At 34.4% G+C, this 10,228-nt stretch overlaps 1 protein-coding gene across 1 annotated transcript; it reads left to right on the forward strand.

Moving 5' to 3' along the window:
- Positions 1 to 5,011: 5,011 nt before the first annotated feature.
- On the forward strand, positions 5,012 to 7,384 carry LOC111390201 (protein SHORT-ROOT-like). The gene has a single exon (XM_023015205.1). It carries the CDS (start codon positions 5,544 to 5,546, stop codon positions 7,071 to 7,073), a length of 1,530 nt encoding a protein of 509 aa, XP_022870973.1. The 5' UTR covers positions 5,012 to 5,543; the 3' UTR covers positions 7,074 to 7,384.
- The last annotated feature ends 2,844 nt before the right edge of the window (positions 7,385 to 10,228 follow it).

The raw sequence follows: 10,228 nt of genomic DNA on the forward strand, positions 1-10,228 counted from the left end.
TGGACAAAAAATATTTTCCTAAAATGAATTTACCAACATTTAAATGATCATACTAATTTTATAATATGACACCAATATACTCTAATACGATGTAATCTTCTTTTATTGATATAAAATTAATATGAGAAATTAATTATAAAATTATTGTGCAATTTAACATTCATAAGTACTTATAAGACTTGCCACTTTGTTGACTAATAAATCACAACAATTGAATATAAATATACATGATTAAATTAAAAAATAAATGAAAATTATAAATTCTTAAATCGTTTGCATTGAAATCACACGTTAGTAATTTGGTTTACTTGTACCAATTAAGCCCCCCGTTTGGGCTCCATTAATTTTCATTACATTACATTTCATTTTTCTCTTATATTTTCAACTATACAATCTTCCATAAAATAATATTACACGTAAATCGAAATTTTTTTCTTTTTTTTCAACTACTCATTTTTCAAACAAATATTATTCCACCCATTAATTTTTTCACGTAATGGGGGCAAAACAGGGGCTAAATATATACCAATAATCCCAGATATTTAAATTTTATGATATTTACGTAATAAATTATAACAAAGAAAACGTATCTTATTTTTCATCGAAATTTCGAGAGTTCGTAATTACGGTTGACTTGGGAAGCATTTTGCCTTTGAAAGTCTTCACTTTAATTTGGCCTTCCTTTTAACTTTACAAGCCAAAAGTGTGACATACCATCACTTGATAGTGCCCGCCACTCTTATTTTATTTCATTTTTGTGGGTCACAAACCTAGAAACCGTGTCACACAATGTAACTTCTGCAGGCTTTACATCAATATCAACTTCAAATTCACATATAAAGATTAGGCGGTTAACATCCAATATCACATTTCTTAACAAGAATAGAATTCAAACATTCAATATAGTATAAGAAATAAAATAAAAAATCTCCGGAAAAAAAATAATCTGTATAAAACTTAAACGAGCATTTTAATTTGAACATTGATATCTCTAAACGAGCCACTATATTGATCTTTTAAGAAGGAACGTGGAATCCAAGACTCGATATTGACAAAGATACCCTGACTAATTTTTAATTCATGAATAGTTATTAAAATTTGTTAAGCAGTATTAATTTAAATTTGAACGTCATTAATGATGTGATTATTTAATTGTGTGCTTAAAATGAATTTAATAATTGTATTTTAATGTTGCAATCCGTTAGGTCACGTATAGACAACGTCACGATTAATTTTTTTTTTTTTTTATTCAATTATTACTTTCAAATTTTCATGGACTTTTGATTCTTAAATATTATTAACATAGTTTGGTACTTGATTGGCAGCATCTAGGATTAAAAGAATTAATTTTAAGTGGATTTGAATATAATTTTAGGAGTGACAAAAGGAAGTGCAATAGAAAATTTTCATGTTAGTTGAGATGGTTACATCTTATCTATATATTCACTTAAATTATTTGATTTTCCTCCAGTCAGATTAATTTAATATGTGTCTTGCCAAGAAATTAATTTACAAAATAAGTTTTTAATTAAAAAAAAAAGAGTCTATTGTTACTAATGATATTTGGGTTGTGCTTAAATTTTAAGTTATTTTGTTGAATATAATCGAATGACTGGTGCAATGACCAGATTGCCCCTTTTTCGCCAGTGCTGGATGATGATAACCATCTTATGCTCTTGGATCGAAGGAGACAATGGTCCTTCTAATCCACTGTATATATATAATTTGTCTTGGATGGAACTACCTAATTCAAAATTCTCAAAAAGGATAACAACAACAGTCCAAAGATTATGTAAAAACATTTTTCAAAAGATTAAGCCCATGAAAATTGTCCTAAAATTTTCATTTAGTGTGCAATAAAATGTAAATGGTTGGATACGTGAGAGTAATATGGAAGCACAAAATTAAGTAACCTAAAGTCATGGAACTTGTACATAAGGGTGTCAACGAACCGAATTGAGCCAGCTTACGAGACGAAACTCAAGACTCGGGCTCAACTCGAGTAAATGGTGAGATTTTTTTTTGGGAAAATTGCAGCTAAGGTACCAAACCTCTCGTTTATTAGCAGACTTTGCCCAAACCTTTAGTTTGTGCCACCGGAGGTACCAAACCTTCAAAAAATTCACACCCAGAGTCCAAATTGACAGAAAACGTTAGTTTGACTGTTATTGACCAAAAATTAAAGGTCTGACTAATTGTTGACTGATTTTTAAAGGGACAAATGTGTAACTTTACATTTTAATATAAAAAATTTATATAAAAGAATTATATTTAAAACCAAAAAACAAAAAAATAAAAAACTCCAATCATCATCTCCACTCACCCCCCCTCCACATCCCCACTTCCCCCTCCCCAACGAAAACCAAAAACCAGTTTGGTAAATGAACAAAACCAGTTTGCACTTTCAAAATGACTAGCTCTGATGAGGCCCGTGAGAGGAGAAATGGGAGGAGAAGGAGAGGATATAGTGGGGATATTTGTAGGGTTTGAGGGGTTGTTTGGGAAGAAATGGAATTGAAGGTTTTAAGGGAAGAGAGTAAAAGGGGGGCAAAAAAAAAAAAAAAATCAGTAAATGAAATGGGCATTTGATAGGTTTTTATCTTCTTTCTCCCAAAAAGGAGTCATACAAATGCACTGGTATTCGATGGGCTCTTGTCAATGGGCAAAGAAGGGTTTTTATTTTCTTTCTACCAGATTTTACTGATTTTTGGAGAGTGGGGAAAATGAGTTGCAAGGTTTGAAATTAGTTTTTGAAATTTCAATCAAGCTACCGACGAGGGTAAGGAAGTCAGTGATATTCCAACTTTGATTTTATTGGGAAATACCTGGTTTTGGTTCTTGGTGGGTAGAGAAGATGACTTTTAGTTTTGGTTGGGTGGAGAATATGACTATTTTTTATTTTTTTATTGTTTTATTTAAATTTTTATATGAAAATGTAAAGTTACACATTTACCCCATTAAAAATCAGTCAACAATTGGTCAGACCTTTAATCTTTGGTCAATAACAGTCAAACTAACGGTTTCTATCAATTTGGACTCCGAGTGCAAATTTTTTGAAGGTTTGGTACCTCCGGTGGCACAAACTAAAGGTTTGGGTAAAGTCTACTAATAAACGAAAGATTTGGTACCTCGACTGCAATTTTCCCTTTTTTTTTTAGCAAGAGCCGAGCTTTTGCTTGGCCAAAAAGTCTAGGCTCGAGCCTTTTCAAGCCGAGCCAGGTAGTCTCTCTCTCTCTCTCTCTCTCTTTTTTTTTTTTAAACTGCTGAATTTTAAAACTACCAGTTGCTGCCTTTTCATGCTTTTTTTTAAGAGGCTCGTAAGCCTCGGCGAGCAAGTCACACAAGCTAGCTCGGGCTCGACCCAAGACTCGAGTCAGGCTGATTGGGGCTTTCTTCTAGTCGAATCATGGGCGACTCGAGCCAACAAGTTAAATTGACATCCCTATTTGTACATGAGTAGGGTCGGCAGGCTCTAGGTGACTTTGTCTTAACTTTGAAACTTTATATTGAATTTTTTCCCCTTTTTAATTTAATTTTTACAAACGAGTGAACTTCATTGTTTTGAATTTGTTGGTTCAGAATCAAAAAGTTACTTCGCTGTGCTCAAATTTGACATGTGTCGCATCGTGACTCACTCCTAGTCGGTTCTCTATGTAAGAATTAGTCAAAATATCTTTGCTCATTGAAAGTGAAAATATTGCCGCATGCTATAACTGAACTTTCTTTTACGAAACCTTACTTGTAAATACGTATTTTTTAAAGATCTTTATGTGATTGAATCACTTAGAAATATCAATTCAGATTTTGTATTTTGATAACTCCCGTGATCCAAAAACTCAATCACAATTAAAGGAGTTCTTTATCTACGAAGTGTCAAGTTTTACAAGTCTTCTAGCCAAAATTATGGTTATAGGCCATTCCATTTATGGTTTATTTTCACATACATTTTTTCACCATTTTCAGTCAACTTTTTCCTTCTCACTAAGTACAAAATATATATACATAGAGTCGTCATAAGGAGTTATGTAAGATTGAGCGAAGTGAAGGGTTTGAATTCAAAGTTCAAATCACTCCCTCCATTATATTTTTAATATCTTGCCAGTCGAATCATCTCACATGGACAATCATTGACCCATTTTCCAGTAGAAAGAAAACGGTCGAGTAGACCTACTATTAAGAATGAAGATAAAGCAATAGGCTATAGGTTCAAGTGTCGCAAAGAATAGAAGTGGTGATAGGGGGGCAATAGATCGAGTGCCTTGCCTACTATTAAGAATGAAGATAAAGCAATAGGCTAATAGGTTCAAGTGTAGTGAAGAATGGAAGCCATGATATAGGGGTTAGAGAAAAGTGAAAAGCATGCTCATGGTGACCAATTTAGTATTATAACAAAAACCTTCAAAATATATGGTATACATACATGTATGGGTTTTGTACTAGTGGTACAATAAAAAAGGAAAAAGTAGGGAATTTTGGCAGATTTTGGTGATGGATTAGGAGGCAAGGAATGCGAATGAATGGTTATGTTTCAGGGGTGGTGGTCGTGGGTTTCATAATCATCATGCACGCGGGCAGCTTTTCTCTCCTCTCTCACACACACACAAATTTATTCGTCACGCCTACTCCCAATCCCACTCACCCATAAACCCTTGAACCCCACGTCGTACCCCTCCCCCACCCCTCTCTCTCACACACTAGGGAAGACTCATGTCACTGGTTTAGATGGGTCGTCCGATTCATTGTTTGATGAAATTGTAATATAATTATTGGTTGAACAATGAATCAGAAAACTTACTCTAATCTAGACTGATGATAAGTAGCATTGATTCGATGAAGATTCTAAATCAATTAATGCTACAATATCAATTTAGATAGTACTAAGTATCATCATGTAAAAAGTACAATGGAAACGAATCACGTAAATTCACATTTAATTGAATTTGTCATATAATATTACATAAACTAGTACTCTAACACTACTGATAGTAGATAACATTATTCTTCTGCTGAACCTTCTTGGACAACCACCTACCCCAACATCCTACCCATTCTTTTTCTCTCTCACTCACACAACCCACTCAGTAGAAAAAGCTATTCCACTAAGCCCATTTGATGAAATCGACTTTTTTTATCTTTTTGCTCACTGTCTACATCTTTTGTCAGACAACATAATTCTATCTACTCCATGCCAACTTCTTTGTGTTTTAACAGCAAAACCTATTTTAGTCAATCTGAATCCCTCTTGTTCCAAGAACAACCTCAAAAAGAATAACTAGGAAACAAATTAAAACACAACCCCACTACTCCATTCCTTCTTCCCATCGATTCCACCAAAAGAAAATTATATTTTTACTCAATCAGATTCTTCTCTCTCTAATTATACTTCTTGCGTTTGTACTAATTAAAAACCTGGCAAAACTCCAACTTGAAGATCCTCAATTTCCCCCACCACTTCTTAATTAGTGTTAAAAACACAACCAACCCACTGAAGAGAATCAAACAAAGGTCCAATTTTTTTTTTTGGATGTGGGTCTTTTGATTAGATGGATACTTTGTTTAGACTAGTAAGTCTTCAATCTGATCAGTCTTTGAATTATTCGAGCAGAACTTCCAGCAGTTCTAGATCTTCTAGACAAAACCCTTATCTCCAAGATCAAGAAGAAGGATGCTTCAACGTTTTCATGGATGAAGAAGACTTTTCTTCTTCTTCTTCGAGACACTATCATCCCTTTCAACAACAGCAGACTTCAAACACTCCCACACCCACCACTACCAACACTAGCGGTGGCGCCGCCACTCCAACTCATCATCATCTTTCTAGTTATGATCAATCAGCTGATCAATTCTCTTCCTCTTTGGAAAATGACATAAGCCTAGAATTTGCATCATCATTCTCTGGTAATAACAGCAAGTGGGCTTCTGACATCCTCCTTGAGACTGCAAAAGCCATTGCTCATAGGAACAGTGCTCGTGTTCAGCAGCTTATGTGGATGCTCAATGAACTCGGTTCACCCTATGGCGACATCGATCAAAGGCTTGCTTCTTACTTTCTACAAGCATTATTTAGCCGCATGACCGACTCCGGTGATCGTACTTGTCGCACTTTGATCTCAGCTTCCCAGAAGAATTGCTCTTTTGAATCCACAAGAAAAATGGTTTTGAAATTCCAGGAGGTGAGTCCTTGGACCATGTTTGGTCATGTTGCTAGTAATGGTGCAATTTTGGAAGCTCTAGATGGAGAAACCAAGTTACATATAATTGATATAAGCAACACATATTGCACACAGTGGCCTACTTTGCTTGAAGCCCTAGCCACTCGCACAGATGAAACCCCTCACTTGCGACTGACGACGGTGGTGGCCGGGAAAGGTGGAGACACCACCGGAGGTACGGCTGCAGTACAAAAGGTGATGAAAGAGATAGGAAGTAGGATGGAAAAGTTTGCTAGACTTATGGGCGTGCCCTTTAAATTCAATGTCATACACCATGCAGGCGATTTATCTGAACTGAACCTAGCTGAAATTGATATCAGAGAAGATGAAGCACTTGCAATAAATTGTGTAGGTGCCTTACGTACCGTTACAACAATTGGTAATCGTAGGGACGTTTTGATGTCTATGTTTAGAAGATTATCACCTCGAATTGTCACTGTAATTGAAGAAGAAGCCGATCTTGATATAGGTGCTGATGGTTTAGAATTTGTTCGGGGATTTGAAGAATGTTTAAGATGGTTTAGAGTTTACTTTGAGTCATTAGACGAAAGTTTCCCAAAAACGAGTAATGAACGTTTGATGCTGGAGAGGGCCGCCGGGCGCGCGGTGGTTGACCTGGTGGCTTGCTCGCCGGCCGAGTCAATAGAGCGGTGGGAGACTGCCGCGCGCTGGTCAAATCGTCTACATGCCGGGGGATATAGCCCAGTTTCATTCAGTGATGAGGTGTGTGATGATGTACGCGCTTTGTTGAGGAGGTACAGGGAGGGTTGGTCAATGGCACAGAGCTCAGATTCCGCCGGAATATTCCTTTCGTGGAAGGATCAGCCAGTGGTGTGGGCTAGCGCATGGAGGCCGGTTTGATTATGACTTGCACAATTCAAATGGTTTACGTGTATGACGTGTGTTGCGGGATTTTGGCAAAATGCATGGGATTTGATTAGTTTTGATTAGTTGATGAATTAATTTGTTGAAAGGAGGATAGCACAAAAGGTATTATTGTTTGTTTTCTTTCAATTCATTAGAATTTCAAGTAACAAATCTTATTGTACTTTTTTTTTGTTATCTTGAATGTTGGATTTGGTATGTGAATTTTGTCGAAGGATCACATGACTTGTTTGCCACGACATACTATGTAATATTCGATATATTAATGCCAAAAGAATTTTAAATTATTTATATTGTATCATATAAGGTTAATTACGTTATGGTTACTAAAGTTTTTGAGTAATTATGTCAATTGTATGTTGAAGGATCACATGACTTGTTTGTCGAGTTCATGAAATATTCGAAATATTACTAACAAAAGAATTTTAAGTGATTAATTACATAATGATTACTAAAATTTTGAGTAATTACGTCAATGGTTATTGAAGTTATTATCTTACAATAATAATTATTCAAATTTTTTGTTACTTTGTCAAAAATTTAATATCAAATCCTACATAACATCAGTAAGTGTCAAGTCATCAAATGATGCTACTTATTATGCCAGGTGCAAAATTGGTTGTGTTGAGAAAAATGTAGGGAAATTTGAAAATTTAATGAACTTCAAGGTAAGAAAAAACGTTATCTTTTAAGAGATGTTTCTTCCCTATCCAACAAAGTCACAATTGGGGTATGATAAAAAATCTTTCGCAGGATACAATGGAGACGTTTGATTCAAATTGTGACTATTTGATCAAATCAAGAAGACACTCGAAAAGAACTGATTGATGCCAAGAGAAAGAAAGAAGAATAAATTTTTTTTTTAATGTATTTTGCAAACGAGAATTCGCCCAGAATTTATAGAAATTGAGGCAACCGTTTGAATAAGTGTGTCCCTTGAAATCATTGCGTACATCTGTTGGAAGTGACTGTTAAAAACGAACAGATGCACTTATTCAAAGATTTTTGAAAATAAAATTCTCTTTCGGGGGCGTTGCCCTCAAGTAGGGCGCTGCCCTCTCGACCCCCGTGACCTGACCAGGCAGGTCGATCCCCGTTGCGCAGCGGCAAACACTAGTCCGGACGGCAAATCATTCGCAAAACAAAAAATAAATACATGCAAAATGCTGAAAAATATCTAGCAGGTTGGATCAAACACTTGTCTTAAATTGTATAGTAAGTTTGCATTTTTTATTTTTTTTAAACCACGATTTTTGTTGAGTTGGCATGATAAATGTCCCACATAGGATTTAGCATTAATATTTTGATTGAGAATTATAATAGTTAGAAACTTGAGTTACTGTTAAATCTATCGTAGAATCACTAAAATGCTACGTCTTAAACGTATTCGCATATACTATTACTAAGACATGAGAAGTCTTTGTTCAATTAGATACAATGTCAATATCATTTGATCCAATAATGTTCCATTAAATAGAATATCAATTCGAGTATTACAATCAGAGCAATGTAATTATCTCACAACTAGTCATTAATTTATGATGTTCGTTCAACTCTATGATTTGAAATCTTAAGTTTTAATAAATATAGATTATGGGCATGTTTGGTATTGAGTTTTAGAATCAATTTTTTTATCGTTAAAAAGAAAATTGGAATTTATTTGTGAGTGAAGAAGTCAAAAATAATGGTTAATCATATTAAATAACAGTCAAAAAATTAATTTTTTGACCTGAAAAATCAGAACCAAATGGGGCTATATGTTAGTTTGATTTAATGGAGTTGGTATTAATTATGATATCAGCAATTACAAGTGTTGACATGACACCTATAAAATTAAAGGTTTAAAATTTATTTGTGGAATTTATTTTACTTAAAAACTTGTTAGGGTCGTTTTCTTGTTTGGGACCGTGGAATCTACGGACGGCCGGCCGGCCGGCCATTGAGTTGGGGAATTGTTTGGGATTCGATCAAAAAAGGTAGTCTAGTCAATAATGGTATATATTCGTCTTTTTAAAAAAATAATTCAGTCCATTTAAGAAAGAAAGAGTAATGTTTGGTGTGAACTTGTACCAACTTAATGTTGACCAAAAAAATTGAAAAACAACTTCGATCAAAACCAAACTCAAGATTATCTAATGGCGTATTATTTTATCAATGCGATTTAATATTATATATTAAGCTCCAGTTTGGCTTTGATAAAATTTAAGGATAATATTACATGTATATCAGGGTGTCCATAACTGTGTCTATCCCTCTCACATGAAAATAGATCCACTTCGAATAAAATATAATTTATCCGAAGTAAGTCTCCTCCACGTGAGGAGAATGAACACTGTTATGGACATCATATTACATATCAGTAGCATATTCCATAAAATAATACGCATAAAAAATGATTTAAATGAAAATGAAAGAAATTAAGTTTAAAAATTAAACTAGAAGCCAAACTAGGCAACATTGGTCCACCACTTTCAAGATGGATTTTTGGACATTAATTTAAATATATTTATTTTATTATGACACGCTGGTGTCGCAGTATTAAGGAAGTAAAGTGTTACTTTTGGCCCACGTAAAAAGAGAAAATATATTGTAGTGGGAACTTCTTTTTAGGGTTTCACATCTTAATCTTTTGATGAGACTTGCCCCCTCCACGTTAACATTCCCTGATTCCCACTATCTTTCCACCTTTATTCCTTCTTTTTATCCTTTTTAAATTTTTATTTATTATATTTTTAGTTTTCACACTTAAAAGATGCATGGCATGCTCACTTATAACCCTTTTTAAAAAAGTTGGACCCCAATTTTGAGGGTTCTATCGTCCCTTCCCTAAAATTTTGTGAGGGAGGTAAATCGCAGAATGTGTCTCAACAAGTCAGGGAACAAGAGCTATCTGTACACTGCGCTTACAAGGAGTTCAATTCTACGCCTCAAAAATCGAACCCTTACACTTATAACCCTTTTTACATAGACGAAGGCTGGCCGTTTGATGGGACCAAGTACAAAATTTCGTATTTTATTTTCCTTTAAATTGTAGATCATTTATAAATTTAGATCATTTATAAATTTGGAGAATATATTGTGGTTGGGAACATTTTCTAATAATTTCTTTTCTTTTGTTAAAAGCAATCATC

Source organism: Olea europaea, unplaced genomic scaffold, assembly GCF_002742605.1.
Source record: "Olea europaea var. sylvestris unplaced genomic scaffold, O_europaea_v1 scaffold661, whole genome shotgun sequence".
Classification (NCBI taxonomy): domain Eukaryota; kingdom Viridiplantae; phylum Streptophyta; class Magnoliopsida; order Lamiales; family Oleaceae; genus Olea; species Olea europaea.

What these genes read in the sequence shown, in the direction of transcription:
- LOC111390201 (XM_023015205.1), top strand. Translation starts at nt 5,544, where the DNA reads ATGGATACTTTGTTTAGACTAGTAAGTCTTCAATCTGATCAGTCTTTG.